Source organism: Homalodisca vitripennis, chromosome 2 (genome assembly GCF_021130785.1).
Source record: "Homalodisca vitripennis isolate AUS2020 chromosome 2, UT_GWSS_2.1, whole genome shotgun sequence".
Lineage (NCBI taxonomy): Eukaryota > Metazoa > Arthropoda > Insecta > Hemiptera > Cicadellidae > Homalodisca > Homalodisca vitripennis.
Genome location: NC_060208.1, coordinates 11,433,151 through 11,458,482, shown reverse-complemented (window position 1 = coordinate 11,458,482; position 25,332 = coordinate 11,433,151). Strand labels below are relative to the sequence as shown.

At 36.1% G+C, this 25,332-nt stretch overlaps 1 protein-coding gene across 2 annotated transcripts in view; it reads left to right on the top strand.

Annotated features, from left to right (window-relative positions):
- Nucleotides 1–20,744, top strand: part of LOC124353566 (serine/threonine-protein phosphatase alpha-3 isoform-like) — a 101,347-nt gene extending 80,603 nt beyond the window's left edge. Inside the window, exons 3-9 of one of the 2 annotated variants that reach the window (XM_046803461.1) lie at nucleotides 7,133–7,240; nucleotides 9,601–9,689; nucleotides 11,094–11,164; nucleotides 13,278–13,355; nucleotides 15,765–15,878; nucleotides 17,510–17,653; nucleotides 20,323–20,744. In XM_046803461.1, coding sequence (XP_046659417.1) covers nucleotides 7,133–7,240; nucleotides 9,601–9,689; nucleotides 11,094–11,164; nucleotides 13,278–13,355; nucleotides 15,765–15,878; nucleotides 17,510–17,653; nucleotides 20,323–20,355 — 637 coding nt within the window. In that variant the 3' untranslated portion in view covers nucleotides 20,356–20,744. Of the gene's footprint in view, nucleotides 1–7,132; nucleotides 7,241–9,600; nucleotides 9,690–11,093; nucleotides 11,165–13,277; nucleotides 13,356–15,416; nucleotides 15,552–15,764; nucleotides 15,879–17,509; nucleotides 17,654–20,322 lie in introns of those variants that run through there. The other variant, XM_046803462.1, reaches the window with a different exon arrangement.
- The last annotated feature ends 4,588 nt before the right edge of the window (nucleotides 20,745–25,332 follow it).

Genomic DNA, 25,332 nt, shown 5'->3' with positions numbered 1-25,332 from the left:
TTGAATAACGATGAAGGCCGATATATTGTAGTTAAACGACTGAATAGACTCGTTTGTGACAGTCCCCAAGACATTGCATCCCTTTTCTATCTCTTAAAATGTTTTCGTCTCTACGTATCTCAATATGAGAATAAGGTTATCGTTTCGATTTGTAAAATTATATAATACAATCGTTGCTACGGCAACGACTTAATAACAATTGAGGAATTATTTATATTGGAATAAAAGGTGAATAAATGAATGCATAAGAGTAATTACAAATTAAAATTATATTACATCTTGAAAAGTTCTTATCAAATCAATTCCTTTTGTTTCCTTCTAGAGGATAAATTAATATTTGATAATATTTATTGTCTTAATTTAATGGACAATAAATAAGCAACAACGCGTTTTCACAACGAAACTGCTATTCAGTGATCATGGGCTGCGTTCCAAAACTAGTAATAATAAGAATAACAAAATATAATTAGTGAATGATGGATGATATTGGGCAGACCTCTGTAATTTTGAATGTATATCAAGTTGTGTTTTTTTTTAATTAGGTAACATATTTAAAAATCATAGTTTATCTGTACTAAGTAAAATGTTCAACTTTATTGAACATATACTAATAGAATTTAGTATTTATTCAAATATATATATATATATATATATATATATATATATATATATATATATATATATTTAAATATGAATACAATAACACTGATTTTTTTACATTCAATATATATTTAGTTGCACTAGCTTCCACTTTATTCAAGAACAGAGTATCAGTGCCTGTAAACTTTAAATAGTGGCCAAGTTATATCAGCAGAGTAAGATAAAGTCTTACGCAGAGAAAATATCTCATTTACAAGAAGTTATTCTAATTTAGCTATAATCATGTCTCATTGTCTCAATATACAATTATTGAGCTGATTGATAAGTCCTTACATTATCCCCGACTTATCGGTCAAGTAGTCTACTGTAAAACGTGTAAAAGATACACCAATAGACAATGGCACTAGAATGTCCCCGGTCTATCAGTCGGGAAGTCTAGTGTAAGGCTTGTAAAAGATACACCAATGGGTACAGGCACTAGCATGTCCCCGGTCTATCAGTCTGGAAGTCTAGTGTAAGGCTTGTGAAAGATATAGCAATGGATACTGGCACTAGCATGTCCCCGGTCTATCAGTCTGGAAGTCTAGTGTAAGGCTTGTGAAAGATACACCAATGGATACTGGCACTAGCATGTCCCCGGTCTATCAGTCTGGAAGTCTAGTGTAAGGCTTGTGAAGGATATACCAATGGATACTGGCACTAGCATGTCCCCGGTCTATCAGTCGGGAAGTCTAGTGTAAGGCTTGTGAAAGATATACCAATGGATACTGGCACTAGCATGTCCCCGGTCTATCAGTCTGGAAGTCTAGTGTAAGGCTTGTGAAGGATATACCAATGGATACTGGCACTAGCATGTCCCCGGTCTATCAGTCTGGAAGTCTAGTGTAAGGCTTGTGAAAGATACACCAATGGATACTGGCACTAGCATGTCCCCGGTCTATCAGTCGGGAAGTCTAGTGTAAGGCTTGTGAAAGATATACCAATGGATACTGGCACTAGCATGTCCCCGGTCTATCAGTCGGGAAGTCTAGTGTAAGGCTTGTGAAAGATACACCAATGGATACTGGTATTAGCATGTCCCCGGTCTATCAGTCTGGATGTCTAGTGTAAGGCTTGTGAACGATATACCAATGGATACTGGCACTAGCATGTCCCCGGTATATCAGTCTTGAAGTCTAGTGTAAGGCTTGTGAAAGATATAACAATGGATACTGGTATTAGCATGTCCCCGGTCTATCAGTCTGGAAGACTAGTGTAAGGCTTGTGAAAAGATACACCAATGGGTACAGGCACTAACATGGCCCTCGGTCTATCAGTCTGGAAGACTAGTGTAAGGCTTGTGAAAGATACACCAATGGGTACAGGCACTAACATGGCCCTCGGTCTATCAGTCTGGAAGACTAGTGTAAGGCTTGTGAAAGATATAGCAATGGATACTGGTATTAGCATGTCCCCGGTCTATCAGTCTGGATGTCTAGTGTAAGGCTTGTGAAAAGATATACCAATGGATACTGGCACTAGCATGTCCCCGGTATATCAGTCTTGAAGTCTAGTGTAAGGCTTGTGAAAGATATAACAATGGATACTGGTATTAGCATGTCCCCGGTCTATCAGTCTGGAAGACTAGTGTAAGGCTTATGAAGGATATACCAATGGATACTGGCACTAGCATGTCCCCGGTATATCAGTCTTGAAGTCTAGTGTAAGGCTTGTGAAAGATATAACAATGGATACTGGTATTAGCATGTCCCCGGTCTATCAGTCTGGATGTCTAGTGTAAGGCTTGTGAACGATATACCAATGGATACTGGCACTAGCATGTCCCCGCTCTATCAGTCGGGGTCTAGTGTAAAACTTATGAAAGATATAGCAATGGATACAGGTATTAGCATGTCCCCGGTCTATCAGTCTGGAAATCTAGTGTAAGGCTTGTGAAGGATATACCAATGGATACTGGCACTAGCATGTCCCCGGTCTATCAGTCGGGAAGTCTAGTGTAAGGCTTGTGAAGGATATAACAATGGATACTGGTATTAGCATGTCCCCGGTCTATCAGTCGGGAAGTCTAGTGTAAGGCTTGTGAAGGATATACCAATGGATACTGGCACTAGCATGTCCCCGCTCTATCAGTCGGGAAGTCTAGTGTAAGGCTTGTGAAAGATATAGCAATGGATACTGGTATTAGCATGTCCCCGGTCTATCAGTCTGGAAGTCTAGTGTAAGGCTTGTGAAAGATATACCAATGGATACTGGCACTAGCATGTCCCCGGTCTATCAGTCGGGAAGTCTAGTGTAAGGCTTGTGAAAGATATTGCAATGGATACTGGTATTAGCATGTCCCCGGTCTATCAGTCTGGAAGTCTAGTGTAAGGCTTGTGAAGATATATATAGCAATGGATACTGGCACATAGCATGTCCCCAGTCTCTATCAGTCGGGAAGTCTAGTGTAAGGCTTGTGAAGTGAAATATACACCAATGGATACTGGATACTGGCATTAGCATGTCCCCGGTCTATCAGTCGGGAAGTCTAGTGTAATGCTTGTAAAAGATACACCAATGGATACAGGCACTTAGCATGTCCTCGGTCTATCAGTCCGGAAGTCTAGTGTAAGGCTTGTGAAGGATATATCAATGGATACTGGTACTTAGCATGTCCCCGCTCTATCAGTCGGAAGTCTAGTGTAAGGCTTGTGAAGGATATACCAATGGATACTGGCACTAGCATGTCCCCGCTCTATCAGTCGGGAAGTCTAGTGTAAGGCTTGTGAAGGATATAGCAATGGATACTGGTATTAGTATGTCCCCGGTCTATCAGTCTGGATGTCTAGTGTAAGGCTTGTGAAATATACACCAAAGGATACTGGTATTAGCATGTACCCGGTCTATCAGGCTGGAAGTCTAGTGTAAGACTTGTGAAATATACACCAAAGGATACTGGTATTAGCATGTACCCGGTCTATCAGCCGAGATGTCTAGTGTAAGGCTTGTGAAATATACACCAAAGGATACTGGTATTAGCATGTACCCGGTCTATCAGCCGAGATGTCTAGTGTAAGGCTTGTGAAAGATACACCAATGGATACTGGCACTAGCATGTCCCCGGTCTATCAGTCGGGATGTCTAGTGTAAGGCTTGTGAAAGATACACCAAAGGATACTGGTATTAGCATGTACCCGGTCTATCAGCCGAGATGTCTAGTGTAAGGCTTGTGAAAGATACACCAAAGGATACTGGTATTAGCATGTACCCGGTCTATCAGCCGAGATGTCTAGTGTATGGCTTGTGAAATATACACCAAAGGATACTGGTATTAGCATGTACCCGGTCTATCAGTCAAGATGTCTAGTGTAAGGCTTGTGAAAGATACACCAATGGATACTGGCATTAGCATGTCCCCGGTCTATCAGCCGAGATGTCTAGTGTATGGCTTGTGAAATATACACCAAAGGATACTGGTATTAGCATGTACCCGGTCTATCAGCCGAGATGTCTAGTGTATGGCTTGTGAAAGATACACCAATGGTCTGGCACTAGCATGTCCCCGGTATATCAGTCGGGATGTCTAGTGTAAGGCTTGTGAAAGATACACCAAAGGATACTGGTATTAGCATGTACCCGGTCTATCAGCCGAGATGTCTAGTGTAAGGCTTGTGAAAGATACACCAATGGATACTGGCACTAGCATGTCCCCGGTATATCAGTCGGGATGTCTAGTGTAAGGCTTGTGAAAGATACACCAAAGGATACTGGTATTAGCATGTACCCGGTCTATCAGCCGAGATGTCTAGTGTAAGACTTGTGAAAGATACACCAAAGGATACTGGTATTAGCATGTACCCGGTCTATCAGCCGAGATGTCTAGTGTATGGCTTGTGAAAGATACACCAAAGGATACTGGTATTAGCATGTACCCGGTCTATCAGTCAAGATGTCTAGTGTAAGGCTTGTGAAAGATACACCAATGGATCTGGCACTAGCATGTCCCCGGTATATCAGTCGGGATGTCTAGTGTAAGGCTTGTGAAATATACACCAAAGGATACTGGTATTAGCATGTACCCGGTCTATCAGTCGAGATGTCTAGTGTAAGGCTTGTGAAAGATACACCAAAGGATACTGGTATTAGCATGTACCCGGTCTATCAGTCAAGATGTCTAGTGTAAGGCTTGTGAAAGATACACCAATGGTCTGGCACTAGCATGTCCCCGGTATATCAGTCGAGATGTCTAGTGTAAGGCTTGTGAAAGATACACCAATGGATACTGGCACTAGCATGTCCCCGGTCTATCAGTCGAGATGTCTAGTGTAAGGCTTGTGAAAGATACACCAATGGTCTGGCACTAGCATGTCCCCGGTATATCAGTCGGGATGTCTAGTGTAAGGCTTGTGAAAGATATACCAATGGGTACTACAGTGGCACAACTGACTGGCATGCAACGTCTCTACAAGTAGCCGATCGAATCTTTAGTTTGTTTTTCGAATACAATTGTTTAGTGAACTCTCCATTTTGCATTCTATTATCTACCATGTCAAAAAGGCTTGTTCCATGTCAAGCTATTCTTCTATGTCAATACTATATACTACTAATACGTATGCATTTGTTCGTATGTAATACCTAAAATAATAATCGTACATTTAGTAATTTTTATGCCTAAATACTACTTTTATTATTCCTACAAATTATTTATAAAATAGCGTCATGTAAAACAAAATAATCATGCGTAGGGTACCTTTGATTATAACAGAGATAGAAACAACAGCATTTAAAGGTAAACACTATACTATAATTAACTAAGCTGTATATGTTAATGATTTAATTCACGGTTTCCTTGAGACCCCCGGTATTTTAAAGTATCAGGGGGTCAGGTGTGCGAAGTATTTTCCACCTTGATGCAACTGATAACGATTTCTTCCAATGTTTGTGATATAAATCAAGGATTAAAAGAAAAATTTTTATGTATACGTATATAGTTTTATTTTAATTTTCAATAAATATTGAATCACTAACAGTACTTGCTCCTCCAGGACTCGAACCCGGTCTCTCACTTGCCGGGTGAGTGCGCTACCACAACACCACAGCGCTTATTATGGTCTTCCGATCATACGTTAATTTGTTTATTTAAACGCATATGTGACAGAAATGACCAAATATAAAATAATTCAAACGTAAAATGTACACATATACAAACTAGCACAATTTATAAGGGGAGCAGACCACTTTTAATATCCCTATCTCCGCCATGTTAACTTATGTACCTATTATTTAAAAACTATAATAGATACAGAATTAAAACTTTGCATGTACATACATACACCCTTTATACATCTTTACACCAGAGGATTTAGGAAAATATACTTTACTTTTATATTTATGATTTTTTATTTGTTATATTGTTAAAAAAGCCTAAAAAAATAAATTTGAACATATTTTGTTTTTTTGTAAGTGACATTTTTACAAACTCTCTGGTATAAAGTTGTATTATGATAGCTTAAAGTTGTATAAAACATTTCATGTGTTTACTATTAACGGTTACTGAGTTACAGGTACATATACATAAAAAAATTATAGTTTCGGAAAATGAAGAAAATGTCGAAAAGTAACACTTAAAAAGTTGTAATGGAACAGGTAAATAAACTATACTGCCTGAAGCTTCTCTATTGCATATTTATTCAATATTCTTATCTTTTACAGTTGTTTCTTTGCTGATATACCTCTTGTAAATCTCCTCTAAGGCTTTTTCTATTCTTCGTATTCTGCAAGATTCCAAAAAAAATAGTAAAATAAACAGAAAAAATGCTAGATTTGTTTTTTCAATACCTCTGATCTAAAATGGTCTGAATGTGTAGGCTATTTAATTTTAAAAGTGTAAAATACAGTTGTTAACATATAGCTTAGGCTATATAAATAAAAAATGAACATGTCAGAAACCAAATAAAAACAATACTTTGTTACCTGTAAAAACAAAACAAAAATACAGCTGTCAAAAGAGCCGTGGTGTTCAATGCCTCTAAAATACTGTTGATCATGTAGCAGTTCCATTGAAGTAGTACTATAACAAGTAAATAATAGCACTGGTGTAAGAGAAACGCACGATCGGTTGCGTCGCGCTCAGTTCTTGATTGTGAGGATTGAAGTGTGCTTGCAAGCCGTTAAAAATATTTTTTTTAAGCTAACTTATCAAAAGAAAACATATACATGTTATATACCATTGTAAAGAGGAAATTTCAGGCTATTTAAAAACTGAAAAAACAAAAAACCAAAAAATTGAGTTTTAAGTGGTCTGCTCCCCAATTTGGCTGATTGTATTAAGCAGTTCGTTTTTTTGTTGCCTTTGAAATAGCAACTATTTCTAGGAATCGTAACGAGAGTATGGCTGAAATTAGAATTGAAGAGTTCTTTATTTTACGGAGAATTTCTCAATTTATGTTCTTCTCTGTTATCATTACCTCTCTAAACTAAGAAATTCCGATATGCCTTTAAAGATTTAAACCTTATTTGTAGATTATTTTATAAATAGATTTTATTTTTCCAGGGGCAAGAACTCACTGGAAACCATATGTCTTCTGTTAGCTTACAAGATCAAATTCCCAAATAATTTCTTCCTCCTCAGAGGAAACCATGAATGTGCCAGTATTAACAGGTCAGTGAGTATTCTTAGTTTCTTTTTTGTATTAGTATATTTTATTTTTATAATAATCTGGAAATGGGGGATTCTTGAAACTTTACTAAACATATTAATTTTTATTATGTTTTAAATCTCTAAACTATACCTAATTAATTTAAACTGCGTATTAAGAATCAAAATTAATTAATATTTAATATTTATTTTAATATAGACTGCAAGCGTAGTCACAGAGATTTCATTATATACAATGTTTTAGAGTGTATCAAATTATGTTTACGACCAAAATAATTAAATAATAAATAAATTTAAATTGCTTCTCATTTCGATCGTTTCTTAGTAGAACTACTTTTCAGAACAACTCAAGCCTTACTTATAACTAAATAACAATAAACATCAATTAATATCAAATAATTAAAATTTGTAAAACTAAATTAAGAACATAACTTCTAAAAATAACGTTAAACTATTAAACTTAAATCACAAGCATTTATTTAGTTCATGCTCATGTTGTTGACTACGATTGACAATATTTAAGGATTTCAATTCAACTATCTTGATGACACGAAACCAACTGTGTACAATATTACAATTCTCAAGTGAAAAACATCTTTTATTTATCCTCTGAAACGATAAAAAAATTACTGCCATTTTAAAGAGCATTGTCATAAATACTGTATCTGTAGAGGTAAGGTATGTTGTACATCTCAAAGAATATCATAAACAAATATCGTGTATGAAAAATCATACCAAAAATACTATCATTACTCTACCTATGCTCTATTCAGAAGAATATTCTTGTGAGTGACATATGTAACCCTGATGAGCTGTAACTGAGCGACTGATGAGTGATAGTCCTTGTAGCTGAGTGGTAGCTGTAGCTCTGATAAGCTGCAGCTGGGTGACTGATGAGTGATAGTCCTTGAAACTGAGTGGCATCTGTAGCCCTGATAAGCTGCAACTGAGTGACTGATGAGTGATAGTCCTTGAAACTGAGTGGCATCTGTAGCCCTGATAAGCTGTAGCTGGGTGACTGATGAGTGATAGTCCTTGAAACTGAGTGGCATCTGTAGCCCTGATAAGCTGTAGCTGGGTGACTTATGAGTGATAGTCCTTGAAACTGAGTGGCATCTGTAGCCCTGATAAGCTGTATCTGGGTGACTTATGAGTGATAGTCCTTGAAACTGAGTGGCATCTGTAGTCCTGATAAGCTGCAGCTGGGTGACTGATGACTGATAATCCTTGAAACTGAGTGGCATCTGTAGCCCTGATAAGCTGCAGCTGGGTGACATGAGTGATAGTTCTTGAAACTGAGTGGCATCTGTAGCCTTGATAAGCTGCAACTGAGTGACTGATAAGTGACAGTCCTTGAAACTGAGTGACATCTTTAGCCCTGATAAGCTGCAGCTGGGTGACTGATGAGTGATAATCCTTGAAACTGAGTGACATCTTTAGCCCTGATAAGCTGCAGCTGGGTGACTTATGAGTGATAATCCTTGAAACTGAGTGGCATCTGTAGCCCTGATAAGCTGCAACTGAGTGACTGATAAGTGACAGTCCTTGAAACTGAGTGACATCTTTAGCCCTGATAAGCTGCAGCTGGGTGACTGATGAGTGATAATCCTTGAAACTGAGTGGCATCTGTAGCCCTGATAAGCTGTAGCTGGGTGACTGATGAGTGATAATCCTTGAAACTGAGTGGTACAAATCTCGGTACGGGCACTTCATTTTCTCTCACATTAAAATAACAAAATTTAAGGCTTGCCTATCCATGGTTTCCCGATAACCGTTATCTCGTCGTTATAATGTGTATGTTTTCGAGTTCTCCTGCCTTCGTTTTAGAGTAAGGAAGTTATTTTGAAATTTATCCAAACAACTAAGAACATTAACAACGTTCAAAATTACTCATTTTTTTAAGAAAATGGTGGTAGGAGAAGGTATAAGGGAGGAGAGAGGGAATAGGGAAGTAGAGAAAGGAAAGGACAGAGCATAGATACCAATATCTTTTAAAATTATTTCATCTTGACAATCTTTGGCAATGGCGTAGTGTAGCGGCTACCTACAACGGTTTAATCGCAGGATAACCGGATCAAGCAACGTCGAGCGTGGCTGCTGCTTGGATAGCTGACCGCATAGTGATCCTGTTCTTGCAAGCAGCTCGCCTGCCCGACCATTGATGGCGACTCGGGAACCGTTGGTCCCCAGGTTAAGTGTTAGAGAGGGCTTCTTAGCCCTAACTTTGTCTGGTAAAATAAGACATCTTTACTTTACTTTAAGTAATCCTTTCTATTGTCATAAATGTCAATGTAAAACTAACTTTCTAATCATTGACAATTTTAAATAATGTCGAAATAATTTAAACCATTTCACTTTTGTAGGATTTACGGGTTTTATGACGAATGCAAGAGGAGGTACACAGTGAAACTGTGGAAAACCTTCACTGACCTCTTCAATTGTCTTCCAGTCGGTAAGTTAGACATCAGCTTTTATTATAATGCTCGTAGTCGTATTTTTATATTTTTTATCTTATTTTATGATTCCTTTGTAAAGAACATTATTTATAAAATGTAATTATTTTGTATGATTTAATTTTTTACACTATTAGCAACATAAACTGAAACAAGCAAGGAATAGAATATATAAATAAGGACGATAGAAATTATAGATAGAAAGGATATTAGCTTCTTAGAATCCAAGTAGAAAGGATGGATGAACCACAAAACTCCGCGCAGCCCTCGCAACCTTAACGAAATTAGTGGAGCACCGTGTTAAGTATACATAAATATACGGCTTATAAAGTACACTGTTATATTTTTATACTGGCAAGTGTTTTTATTCTTGAAAAGCTGAACTTGTTATAGTTTTGTAGTTTAATTGTTTTTTATTATGCTGATGAAGACCTCGGCGACGTTTTACTTGTAACAATAATTATTACTCTGTAGATCCTCATGGGCCCCTCGCCTGTGCGAGGATCTTGACAGACCGAGCAAAGAGAGATTAAGTTTAGCACAAAATAAATAGTACCACGCTGTTAATATTTAAATATATTCTATAACTAATACATAATATCCACACAAACACAAATATCGTAAGGCGTCAATTACTGTTATCAACCAAAATACCATCGCTATCCTTTTCTGAACCAAAGGGCTGCCCGTTAAAACGTTACTCTGAAGTTCTAACTCACATTAGTTGACGGTCCGTTAAACCGTTACTCTCAAATCCCAACTCACATTAGCTGACGGTCCGTTAACACGTTACTCTCAAATCCCAACACGCATTAGTTGGCACGTCCGTTAACACGTTACTCTCAAATCTCAACTCACATTAGTTGACTATCCGTTAAACCGTTACTCTCAAATCCCAACTCACATTAGCTGACGGTCCGTTAAAACGTTACTCTCAAATCCCAACACGCATTAGTTGTCACATCCGTTAACACGTTACTCTCAAATCCCAACTCACATTAGCTGATGGTCCGTTAACACGTTACTCTCAAATCTCAACTCACATTAGGTGACGGTCCGTTTAAACCGTTACTCTCAAATCCCAACTCACATTAGCTGATGGTCCGTTAACACGTTACTCTCAAATCTCAACTCACATTAGTTGACGGTCCGTTAAAATGCTACTCTCAATAGTTTTTATTAATTATTTCTTTTACTAGCAGTTACCCACGGCTTCGCACGCAATTTCGTAGGTTGTGCACCTGTATGAGCACTTCTTGTTCGAGTGCACTATGTTTCCATGCTTGTTATTTTTCTCTCTAAACCCTTAATATTTGTAACAAGACGTTATTATTCCATGCCATCAACAGTTTATTTACAAATTACTGTATATGTATATTGAACAATAATTTGTTTGTTGACAGCGGCATTAATAGAGAACACGATTTTCTGCATGCACGGTGGCCTGTCTCCCCAGCTCGTCGATCTTAACCAGGTATAGTTCACTGTTTCACTATTGACAATAGACTCTGTGCTAACAGAGGTACAGAATGTAACCATCGTTATGTGTTGCAAACTCTTCTCTTATTCAAGTGTAACTGAAATATTTTTGCATGAATGTGAAATTATATACCTGTAGAGCTAACTCTAAAACTCTTTTACATAGCAGAAAAGCCAGTAAAATCTTGTCTTCTGCATCTAACTAGAAGAAAGAATTGCACGTCGTCATCGTGAAAGAAGTCTCCCCCAAAATAGAACTGAATTTAAAAAATACTTAATTAAGAAACCTCATCTGTACAGAATTTAATTAAATTCTCGAAAGCACCCAAAAGTTATAACAAGTTTTTGAAATATAGAATAAAAATAAAGTCTAAAAACTTGAAAAGAATGTGATTGGCCTAAAGATGGCAAGGTAAAAACGGATGCAAAAAAAAAATTATGGTTGCCTGTAAAGTCGGTTTTACGGGCGAAGATTTTACGTGACAACGTCTTTTTCTCGGTAGAATATTTATTGATATGAATATTATTAAATTGCACAATAGGAACAAGGAATTGAATGAAAATAAGAATTGCACAAATTTTAACTATAGAAATATATTTTGTTTACTAAAACATTGTACATAATTTGAAATTAATTAAAATTTGTTATTGTAAATGGTAAAGTTGAATAAAACATTTACTAAAATTGGAATTTGAAATTCTTGCTAAACACAGTTAAATTCTAACTCCGCGCGTGGTGATTGGTCGGTTTAGTTCGTTTGTTTGGTCGCACTGTTATGACAGGTTAGAGGTTATAATTTGTTATTTTAAATGTTTGACTAGCAATACGCGCTGTTTCTTCTCAATCGACTGAATTACGATTGATTGCAGAGTGATTTAAACTAATAATTTACTTAACACTATCAACATTTGTCAATAGTATGACATAACTTATAAACTCAGTTTCTCAACTTTTGTGTCAATCTAACAATTAATCAATCAATCATAGTTTACGATAATGAAATATCAGTGTACATTTATTTACCTTTATTGTTGTAGTTGTTGTAAATGACGAATCTAAGCACTCCACATTTTCACGAATAAACATAGTTATCTGCTTTATCCCGTGCGGCGGACCCACTGGACGGGCATTGTAACGTTACCGGGCGTTACACTTTTTCATGAGTGACTCCGAGCCGCAAACCTAATTTAAGACGTTGTCACGTCAAAATGTAATCAACCTCTCTTCAAAACTTCTCAATGAAGAGAGGAAATATTAGGGTTATCTAAGGGTTTAAACATTTCTGTGGCACAAATTCGGTAAAGGTACTGGATTTCGTAACTGGATTCGAGTCAGCTGTTACGCAGATATCCTGAGGAGCAGAGCGACCGGTTTCGTTGTGAGGCCAGTCTTTTGGTCACGAAATTCCTGCCACAAAGACCAATTTGGCAGTAGATAAGAAAAAGGATATCGATCCTTGGGAAAGACGACACGGTCAATATCTTACCAGCCGATTAGGACAACGCTACTGTTGTACTTGACTCAGTAGCGTACAAAGAAAAGATTACGGAAACTTTAAATACTGGTAAATATGCGTTTTAAATAAAGACCCAACTGATTCCTTTAAACCTAAGCAGCTAACACCTAAAGATAACACAAAGCACATTTTTCAAATAAATAAAGATCTAAATTAAATCCTCACCATTCCAAACTTTCCCAAAATCCACAAACCTAACACCCCTCTCCAGCCTATAATTAATTCTCGTGATTCACAGAACTAAAAAGGAAATTGTCAAAAGTCCTTTGGGCATTTTAACGCCATTGGTAGGAAAACTTAATCTTTTATCAAACATTCTAGGGATTTTGTAGAGAAGGCCAAATCCATGAAATTGACTGAAACAGACAAGCCAGTAAGTATTAAAGTTGAAAGGATATTCATAAATGTATAAGTTCCAGAAACTCATGAAATCATTGAAGTACTCCTCAGATACTGGGGCTCCTTGAGTTTGGTGGCTTTGTGGTCATGGACCTTGCAGGTATCAGCCGGCCTTTGTGTGATCTGCTGTAGGAATTCCGGATGAGGTAAAACGTATGTATATCTTATTGATGAGGTGAACCTTGTCCACAGATAAGGACGATACCTCGACCTCTAGACGTACCCGACAGCGGCCTTGTGTGTGATCTGCTCTGGGGAGATCCGGATGAGGTAAGGCATATGTATAAGTTACGCTGAATTTGTAACTCAGTAACTAACCAGTAATTTAGTCTTGTTATTAGTGTGTTTCACCATATTATGATTATGAGGTAAGGAGAAACTAACTTATAATGTATTGAGATTTTAGTTTCTCTACTGGTAGCAAATAAATTGCTGTATATTATCAGATCGTGATTATTTCACATTTTAGGTTATTCCCACAGTTCCAAATCCGGGTTTTAATAATTACTACAAAATTTAGGAGTGTTCTAAATGTTCTTTAAATTATTACTGAAACCTATAACGTTTAAAAGCGATAAAAACTTAACACTATTATCGTATCTTAAAGTATTGAAAACTTAATGTGCGTTTAAGTGTAGCTAAAGAGATTGTTTATTATATTTAACCTTGAATTCATAGAACCACTGACTATCTTAACGGTTTCCACCGCGATAATACATCTCTAACACAACTAAAATAATATCTTGAAAATGTTCACCTAGTTGTAGAGAACAACCTTCATTCAACAAAATTCTTTAAACTAAACCTGGCACATCTGGTAATTCACATCCGCTTATAAATGTGAATGGAAGGGGATTATCTAGCCAACCAACAATCAGTAATCGATATCACTTGTAAGTGGTTCCTGTGGTTCAAGACAGTCGACTACTCTCTAGGTTTAAAATAAAAGTGACTGGAGGGACAGGGTCTAGCCAATCAATAATCAGTAATCGATATCACTTGTAAGTGGTTCCTGTGGTTCAAGACAGTCGACTACTCTCTAGGTTTCAAATAAAAGTGAGTGGAGGGACAGGGTCTAGCCAATCAGTAATCAGTAATCGATATCACTTGTAAGTGGTTCCTGTGGTTCAAGACAGTCGACTACTCTCTAGGTTTCAAATAAAAGTGAGTGGAGGGACAGGGTCTAGCCAATCAATAATCAGTAATCGATATCACTTGTAAGTGGTTCCTGTGGTTCAAGACAGTCGACTACTCTCTAGGTTTCAAATAAAAGTGAGTGGAGGGACAGGGTCTAGCCAATCAGTAATCAGTAATCGATATCACTTGTAAGTGGTTCCTGTGGTTCAAGACAGTCGACTACTCTCTAGGTTTCAAATAAAAGTGAGTGGAGGGACAGGGTCTAGCCAATCAGTAATCAGTAATCGATATCACTTGTAAGTGGTTCCTGTGGTTCAAGACAGTCGACTACTCTCTAGGTTTAAAATAAAAGTGACTGGAGGGACAGGGTCTAGCCAATCAATAATCAGTAATCGATATCACTTGTAAGTGGTTCCTGTGGTTCAAGACAGTCGACTACTCTCTAGGTTTCAAATAAAAGTGAGTGGAGGGACAGGGTCTAGCCAATCAGTAATCAGTAATCGATATCACTTGTAAGTGGTTCCTGTGGTTCAAGACAGTCGACTACTCTCTAGGTTTCAAATAAAAGTGACTGGAGGGACAGGGTCTAGCCAATCAATAATCAGTAATCGATATCACTTGTAAGTGGTTCCTGTGGTTCAAGACAGTCGACTACTCTCTAGGTTTCAAATAAAAGTGAGTGGAGGGACAGGGTCTAGCCAATCAGTAATCGATATCACTTGTAAGTTTGTAAGTGGTTCCTGTGGTTTTAGTCAGTCGATTGCACTCTGGGTCTCAAATAAAAGTCATTTCACATGAAATGTTAATTCCCTCAGTCGGCCAAAAGGGTGTATTTAGCGTATTGTCATTTTATGTGTTCCTTACGATAACAAAATGCAATTAGCAACAGTTCTGAATTAAATACAATATCAACTAATAACGTTTATTTTATCAATTGAATCCTCTAAATGTTGCTGTAGTTTTTTTTTTTTTTTTTTTCTTTTTTTTTTTTTTTTTTTTTTTTTTTTTTTTTTTTTTTTTATTACTAGGCAGTCATTTCCTAATTGCAATTACATTTGAGTTTAATCTGTACTTTTATAGATATGAAAAAAACATTAAACGTAATATTGTTCGCTGATGGTTCGAGCCCACTAGGTAACATCATCATAATCATGTCAGCGACCACATGTATACATAGTAATAAAACTGTTGTAGGGAGTGATGGGGTGGGGACAGAACGACCGAGGAGTCAGCTACGTATTCGGAGGTGACGTTGTGCGCAGCTTCCTGCGGAAACACAATTGTTCGCTGATAGTTCGAGCCCACTAGGTAACATCATCATCATCATGTCAGCGACCACATGTATACATAGTAATAAAACTGTTGTAGGGAGTGATGGGGTGGGGACAGAACGACCGAGGAGTCAGCTACGTATTCGGAGGTGACGTTGTGCGCAGCTTCCTGCGGAAACACAATTGTTCGCTGATAGTTCGAGCCCACTAGGTAACATCATCATCATCATGTCAGCGACCACATGTATACATAGTAATAAAACTGTTGTAGGGAGTGATGGGGTGGGGACAGAACGACCGAGGAGTCAGCTACGTATTCGGAGGTGACGTTGTGCGCAGCTTCCTGCGGAAACACAATTGTTCGCTGATAGTTCGAGCCCACCAGGTAACATCATCATCATGTCAGCCTCTACATGTATACTTAGTTATATAACTGCTAATATTAATTACAGCATACCATGACTGCCTGTCATGACTTACATATCGTCTGATAACTTTTCCCCCATTATTCTTGTTGTGTTGTTAACTGTTGTTGTTGCTCTGTTATTGTTTCTGCTTGTCTTTTGTTACACATTTATAATTACGACTGTGCCTCTTGGTTATATATTTACATTTATTGCTTGCATTTGTTGTTTTTATAGTTTTTTTTCTCTGTTGGTACCTATATATACTGTATATTACTCTTGTTATTCATTTACAGTATTTTTCCCCATTGTTGTTTACTTTATATAGTTTATTTGCACTGTTATTATTTATCTCTTTATTTATTCATATGTCACGTCTTAGACAGTAATGTGCATGCATTTAAGTTAAATATGCATTTAAGTTAAATATATTTCTTTCAGTTTTTTATTTACCACTATCAGTCATTAATGTTAATATTTTTTTACTCTTGTTATACATTTAAAGTTTATCTTTCATTGTTGTTAATAATTTTATAGTTTATTTGCACTGTTATTATTTATCTCTTTATTTATTCATATGTCACGTCTTAGACAGTAATGTGCATGAATTTAAGTTAAATATATTTTTTTCAGTTTTTTATTTACCACTATCAGTCATTAATGTTAATATTTTTTTACTCTTGTTATTCATTTAAAGTTTATCTTTCATTGTTGTTAATAATTTTATAGTTTATTTGCACTGTTATTATTTATCTGTTTGTTTCTCCATATGGTATCACATCTTTTACAGTAGTGTATTTAAGTTAATACTATTACTAATTTATTATATACTATCACTAATTTTTAATATAATTTATACTTTCTTATTACATTAATTATACGTTAATTATGCCTAGATCTGATTTAGAGTCCAGTTGCATGTTTGGTTTGGCCCTTTTCTTTAAGTATGATTTAATCATCTATCATAAGTTAATAAATGTAAATTGGTTTTTGACCGTTGAAAGGAAATAAATAAATATTATGAATTTATATTCATAGGATTTGCACGTACTAAAAATTTCAAAATCCGTTGGAGATGCAAAAAATATTTTTTATCAAAATTTTAGTAAAGCATTTTATGCGCTTTCTATCACTTTCTTTTTCTCTAAGGCCATAACCAATGGAGTTGTGAATGTTTTAAATGTTTAAATGGCCGCGATATTAAAGCTATATGGTGTATCAAGTTGGCCAACGATATTACCCAAGGTATATAAGAGCAATGTGTGCCATATTTTAACTTGTTTGGGCTTTTTATCGTTTCCTCAAGCTGCGTTATACAGCATAATTATGTATACTAAATGTAGTAATAATCTTTATTCCATAGGTTTTTAGTGTTTTGTTTTATAAATTTGCTAATTTTGGTAGCGGGTGATATGTTTGAAAAATTGTTCTGTTTTCCCACCATCTTCAGTACAATATGTATTATTTTTTCACCTTAATTCTATATTTTACGGTTTTACACCTAAAGAAAGAAGCAGTTAGTTTCATTAGCAGTATTTTTTTAATTACTTGTTTACGCCATGTAAAAGGATGGAAAAGATTCTATAATGTCATCATATCGATTGTATTGTAGGTGGTCGAGGACGGCTACCAGTTCTTCTCCAGGAGAAACCTGCTCACGCTCTTCTCAGCGCCCAACTACTGCGGGGAGTTCGATAACGCCGGCGCCGTCATGAGCGTCTCGGAGGACCTCACGTGCGGCTTCAGCATCCTCCCGGTATACTCATGAACCTACTCCAACTAGAATGGCGTGAGAGAGAGATAGGGGGGAGGAAGGGAGGGAGAAAGATAGGGAATGGGAGGGAAAGGGGAGAGGAAAATGGAGAAAGAAAGGGAGAGAGAGAGAGAGGGATAGGAAGGGGGAGAAAGGGAGATAGAGGGAGACAGGGAGAAGCGGAAGGAAGATGGAGGAGAGGGAGAGAGAGAGAGATGGGGTGAGCGAAGGGGAGGGGTGAGATAGGGAGAGGGAGAAAGGGAGGGAAGGGAGGAGGGAGAGGCGGAAGGGAGGGAGAGAGATAGAGGGAGATAAGAGAGAGAGGGGGATGAAGGTAAGGAGAGAAAGATAGGGAGAGGGAGGGAGAATATGGAGGAATATGGATAAGGAGAGGGAGAGAAAGAGAGGAGGAAGGAGAGGGAGTTTGGGGGAGAGGGGGGGAGGAAGGGAGGGGGAGATATATGGAGAAGTTGGGAGAGGAGGGAGGAAGATGGATAAGATGAGGGAGAAAAGAGAGAGAGGAGGGAGGACAGGGAGAATGGACAGGAAGAATGGGGGAGAGAAGGGAGGAAGATGGAGAAGGCGGGAAGGAGATAGAGAGTGTTGGGGCTTAGCTCATTCCCCCCTCTCCAACCCTGGCCGAAGACTGATATGTGCCAGCCTCATGATTATTCCTCTTCTGGTACCCCGTCTATATCCCTAAACGTTTCAGTATGTTCCCATCCGCCAGTACAAGTGGGTATCATCGATATTTCTCTTACGCCAAGATTAGCACAACTTGTTACCAGTTGGGCTAAGTGTAGGGTAGGCTACTCTTGGCAACGAACTCTATTTCAATTAGGTTAAAGAGGCTATTATTATTATTGCGTTCATCGCTCCACTGCTCCATATTGTAACAGGCCGCTTTAAGTTCATTACAGTATTGAATTTGAAATACACTTCAAATACTTTTCGCTAATGGAATTTCGTACTTATAGGAATGTTAGATTTTTTTATTACTAAGAACGTTTATATTAAGAACGAAGAGTTAAAGACAATTAAAAATTCCTACAAAAAATCTCCATTTATAGTTCTTTAAAGCACGCAATACTTATCTGTTAGGAAATGTCTATTTCATAAAAACGAAGCATTTATTTATATACAGAGTGTTTCACAAAAGGATGTCACAAACTTCTATGGGTGGTAGTATTCATCATTTAAAGCAAAAAATGTCCCAAAAATATAAGTCGACATGTTTAGCCACTAGCCGCCATTTTGTATTTTTATACAATATTAACATAATTAGAACTATTTAAGCTAAAGAAACCAAATTTGGCACATATGTTTGAATAGATAATAGGAAAGTAAAAAAACATAATTGTGTTATTTTCTCTAATTTTAACAAAATGGCGTCTGTTGAAAATATTTGAAGTCAGATAACGAAAAAAACTGTATAGTTATCAAAAAAATGTACTATATTCCAACTATTTGAGCAATTTCATTAAAATTCCAACGGTACTTGTTTCAAAGAAATTCGTCAACGCATAAGCGAACACGACCACTTTAAAGGTGCGCTTGCACAAGCCGGGAGCAAGAAAAGTTTTGTATTTTCATAGGGATCAGCTGTTTTACTAAATTTAAAACATATTACAAGGTATCAACTATTTTTAAATTTTTATAACAATTCCAACGGTACTTCTTTCAACGAAATTCGTCAGTGCATAAGCGAACACGACCACTTTAAAAAGATACTCTTGCACAAGCCAGGGAGCAACAAACAACTGATGTTATCACTCAACTGTGACATTTTTGGCACTATTATGAGCTCATTAGTTACTTCTGCTTCATTAGGTCTAAGTTGAACATTTTCACAATAAATATTCAAACTTTGTTGATAGTCTCACAGTTACAGAATTGCGATACCTATTTCAACCAAAGGTGGAATACTGAGATTCTCTTGCTTTCTGTATATTATGACATAATTTCCAAAATATTATTATATCGGTCAGTATTCGATAATTGTTGGCGATATTGCTACACAACCTTTGGCAATGTTATTTTCAATGGCCGTAATAACTTCAATTATTATACTCTTCTATACAGGTCCGTATAATACTTTTAGAATTTAACCCTCTGAATTCCAGGTGACATAATTTACAGTAAAATCATCACCGGAGTCCCAAACTGTTGCAACATAAAATATTTCAAAGACTGTTATAATAAGTATTCTTATTTACACCATTCAAATTTGTTATAGTACATTAATTATACTAAGGCTTTTTGTAGATAAATTAAAATAATGAGTTTAATCATATCAATAAGTTATAGACCACTTTCTAAGGCCATTTATACAGATTCTTCCGCTTATTACATTTGGTGAAATTACAGCCACGCGTTTGCTTATGGCTTATATGGGTAAATGGCTAAAAAGGAGACTTGCGCATCTTTTAAAAAAATACACATTTATTACTGTAATGGAAGCAAAACTAAAATTGTAAATAAAACAAATTGTTTTACCAACAGTAACTCTAGATTTGCAAAAATATGTGTGTAGTCAGTACAAAGTTTTTTAATAATCTCTTACAAACAGAAACATTGTCAACATATGAGTGTAGAATAAATTAAGCATAGTTGTAGCTAATAAACGATATCAGCTCGTATTTTCTGCTAATATATATGTTTATTGGTTTCAGCCGGAAAAGAAAAAACCTATAAAGTATAAATGAAATCAGGTGGCAGTTGGATAGAGAACATTTGGGAAGTCCATCTTCATCTACCTCCTAGCAAGATGAGAAACTAAACGATACATCAAAGTGTACATATAGTGTTTTATAAATTCTAAAAATAAACAGAAACTGGAACGTTTCTGGCCAGGTGCTTTGTACAGCCGTAACAATGTTATCATTGTACTTCTTAAACGTTTATTTTACAAAAACCGACAATGCTTATATACGCTTTTTGAGGATTTACCTTTTTTTGAGAACATTCCCTCTTGCTACAAAGTTATATTTTACTAAAACGATAGATTAAAACCGTCTTTCGAATGTACAATTTTGTGAGCATATTTGTAAACAGTTGATATAATTTGTACAAAATAAATTATTTACGCGTTACATTTTTTTGAGTAATTTATTTCATGTGCCTTTAAACCTCAGGATATACAAAATAGAACGTGCCCTGCAGGAGCAACTTTTTACAGCACTATCTGGTGACAAGTTCTAGCACTAACAATATTGACTCCCTAATAATATTTACAACATTTCATCGCGGGCAAACAGTTATAAAACTTTAATTTTAATACAGTAGCATAAGGTTACTGTTAGGCATTTATGACTTCTTTCTAACAAAAAAGGGAGCGATTAATATAAAAATGCTATTAAAAATCAAGACAAGAATTGTAACTGAAGAAGCTCAGGTTTAACAGCGGCTGCTGGTAAAGCACCCTACCTACATTACTTTGATAAACTACCATCAGTAAACTAGCAGAGCCAGACAAAGAGCCTATGTTTGTACTCATTTTGTGCCAATGAATAAGATTGCCTAAACATTTCATGGGCTGTTCCAATATTGCTATGAGTGATACGAAATAAAGACAATTCCTAAATACAGTTTGTGGTTTGTATTTTTATGAAATATTTTAATGAAGTACAAATGTTTATTATGAAGAACTTTATAAAAACAAATATATTTCTTGCTGTCTGAACCACTCGTATTTCATTGGCATTGTGCCGTTTCCAAGAAATCTAATTACGGCCTTACGTAATTTCCGGTGAAACGCCTACTGGTAAATAGGGACTAGTAAAAAAAGTCTTGTTTGTTGCTAACCAAGAAAAAGAACCTGTAAGTGTAAGAATATTTCTCTGTTTAATACAGTTTAATGAAATATACTAAAACTAATAGAGTATTTCTCCTAGTACTAAACTATCAGAGTATTATCCTGCAACTATTGGTGCATTACACCGCTCCTAGTACTAAACTATCAGAGTATTACACTGCAACTATCGGTGGAATTACACCGCTCCTAGTACTAAACTATCAGAGTATTACCCTGCTACTATCGGTGAATTACACCGCTCCTAGTACTAAACTATCAGAGTATTACCCTGCAACTATCGGTGAATACACCGCTCCTAGTACTAAACTATCAGAGTATTACCCTGCAACTATCGGTGAATTACACCGCTCCTTAGTACTAAACTATCAGAGTATTACCCTGCAACTATCGGTGAATTACACCGCTCCTAGTACTAAACTATCAGAGTATTACCCTGCAACTATCGGTGAATTACACCGCTCCCAGTACTAAACTATCAGAGTATTACCCTGCAACTATCGGTGAATTACACCGCTCCTAGTACTAAATTATCAGAGTATTAACCCTGCAACTATCGGTGAAATGGCAGCATTATTAAGTACGTAACACTTAAGGTCAATTCAACACTTCCTCTAGACGCCTAGTCGCTACAGGGAAAGACATAAGAAATCACCATGCACACCTCAGAGCATCACTCTGTTGAGTAACTGTCGGTGGATTACAGTGTTTCTAATAGTTAAAACTATTAGAGTACTTCTATGTTTGCAAGTAGCGGTCGATTACACAGTTTTAGTACCTACTAAAACTATCACAGTATTTCTCCTTTTGTAAGAAGCGGTCAATTACACCGTTTTCTAGTACTAAAACTATAACATCATTTCTCTGTTTGCAATTAGCGGTCGATTACACCGTTTTCTAGTACTAAAACTATCACAGCATTTCTCTGTTTGCAAGTATCGGTCGATTACACCGTTTCTAGAGTACTAAAACTATCACAGCATTTCTCTGTTTGCAACCATAGGTGGATGACTTCGTTGCAAGTACTAAAACAATCAAGAGTATTTCTGTGGTCGATACAGAGATGGAAACAAAAACACTATACAATCCTCAGGGGTATCACTTGGTTTTAGCAGCTGTTGGTGATCACTGTATGTATGAATTTTTCTAGTTTTAAATATTTATTATGACAATTTTTTTTAAACCAGCAATCTGTGAGGGTTCAAGTCATTTTCTTAATGCATCTACCATTTTTTGTCATCATGTCTCACTTAATCAAAAGAAAGTAGGACTTTTATTGATTTCAAAACTATCATATTAGCCTATACTTTCTTCACACAATACAAATAAAAACCCGTGTTTTGTATCATTGTTTGGATGGAAATTTTTTGGTGTATGGATTGGTTTTTTACACCTGACTGATCGGTGTTACACTGTCCATAGTGTTAGAATGAGCGGTTTAGTGAAAAATTAAAATTATGTGACAAGGTCAGCAAACATTTACTGTTTACTGACTTGCTTGGGGCGGATTAGCAAATAGCATATTAGTTTCCAACTGTATCATACTTTATAATCTTAACAAAAAACAAAAATATTTTATAATCTTAGGCGGGTAAGTTGATCTCAACTGGTAGATTTACTGCAAAACATAGGGATGGGTACATCTCTCGGACAGTAAATGATCGTCACATCTTTGCTACTGCAGACATGGAATGTAGAGAAGATCAAATCCAAGAAGACACCTCATCTACTGTATATCTCATAGAGATTACAAATCTGAGACATGCTTAAATTAGATCCTGGCTGAAGCACTCGTAACAGATGGCAATGGAGAGGACTAATCGATTTCAGGTCCATATAGGTCTTCTATACGTGTTTTATAAGAAATAATTGAGATATAATAACTGTAATATAGAAATTTAATGTTTATAAATAACGCTCCAGTTAAAAAATATATTTACAACATCATCGTAGGACATTCAGCTAGAGCTTCAACCTGATTATTAATGCAGACTTGCCTATACTGCAACTGCAATTTCAAATGGTAGCCACGATAAACACATAAAATTAATCTGGTTCAAAATATTAACATTAAAAACTCAAAAAGTGCATAAAAGTCTATTTTTCTAATAGCTAATGTCCTAACTAGTTAGCTCCTCAGGACATACTAATAACTCAGTAAAATAAGGCAAAATAAGGATGCAACCTCGGAATGAGAGATAATAAGCTAAAATTTTGCATACGGCTTTATTTTGATGGTATAAAACTTACCTCAAAAGACTCATATAATCACGTGTACGCGTCTTTAGATATTTTAAGGTCAAACTTCACGAAAACTATCGGTTTTTTGCAAATATCTCGTTTCCCTTACGCTAAATGACTTTGAAGGTGGTTAGAGATATCGGTGTAGAACGGAAAACTAAACTCTTCAACTTTTGTCTGAAGTATTTTTGATGTACGTTCAATCCTTTTTTTAGATACAGCGCAAAGAGTAGGGGACCGCTTACCTGTATAAATATCAGATAATGCGAGGTCAGCCAGTAGAATACAATAAATAAATGAGTTATATTGTTAATTATTCACCTTACTATTATTATTGCTTAGTACTTAATACTATTATTATTGTTAGCATTATTATCATTATTATTACATTTTTATTATTATTTATTATTTTAATATACCATATTTATAGATATTAATTATAAATTATATATTCTCTAAATAATACTTAATTTATTTTTACCAAACATACAATATTAAAAGAAATATTCAAATGAATTTGATTTATATATGTAATTATATATTCACTTTCTTCATTGAAACCATCTGACAGTTTATGAAGCGTTGAGGCATGATTGTCCATTACACTGCCCACAAATTAAAGCGCATCGCAATCCTGATTTCCTGCATCCGCAATTAGAACCACAACCTTTCTTGCTATTGCAAAATAATGTATTCAGCAGTTCTTCTGGTGCTGGTGGTAATAATGTTGTTATTGGTTCAGGAGTTCATTTTGCACTACCAGCCGAATTCCTGGGGTTCTAAATCATTTTCCCAACCAAATTTGGGTCTGATAATAGACACGAAGGATATGCTGACGAGCTGCTGTATTTGAAGGTGGAAGACTTGATAACTGCACTGGTTTGTTGAGTCTTGTTGATTTGATGAACTGGGTGTATCGAAAAAGACTTCTGATATCGGAGCATTATACGTTTGCTAAGAAAATACGTACTCCATTTCAAATAATTCTTGTACAGAGCAATTTTTTTTGTTTCAATAATTGAGCTGATTGATTTAAATCGTGATTTTTTTGAACATTTTAAAAACGATATTTTACCTTTTTTATAAAGCGCAGAAGACGTATCAAATACACTAAACGCGTGTAAAAATAATAGGTGTTTCTTAGAATGAGGGTATTTATTAAAACTTGTCTTATTAATTGAATTATTATTGGGTATTTATGAATTCAGTTTTGTCTCTACATTACCCTTACCCATTTTTTTGAAAAAAATTTCTTGTTGATGTTTGAGCACGTCCTATCAAGATAACTAGCAAATAAATATCTTCTCTTACAATGACATAAGTTTTTTTAAGTTAGACTCTGCAATAGCTGTTTCTACAATGGAACATCAGCGTCATCTCTAGGCTTGTTTTTGTAGTGATATTAACAGTTTTTAATTTGTTGATAAGCATGTCTATAAATATTTTTTTATTAGATGAATGCGATAACACTTTTTTCTTGGCTGATTGCCACCTCCATTGTTTCATCAAAGCGGAGTTCGTAAGATTTTGAAAACACCAGCAGTTCTTCATAATTGTTCCATTGCTTTAATGTTCTCAGTGTAGTCTGAGGTAACCATCAAAACAACAACGATACTTGACCCATAAATGT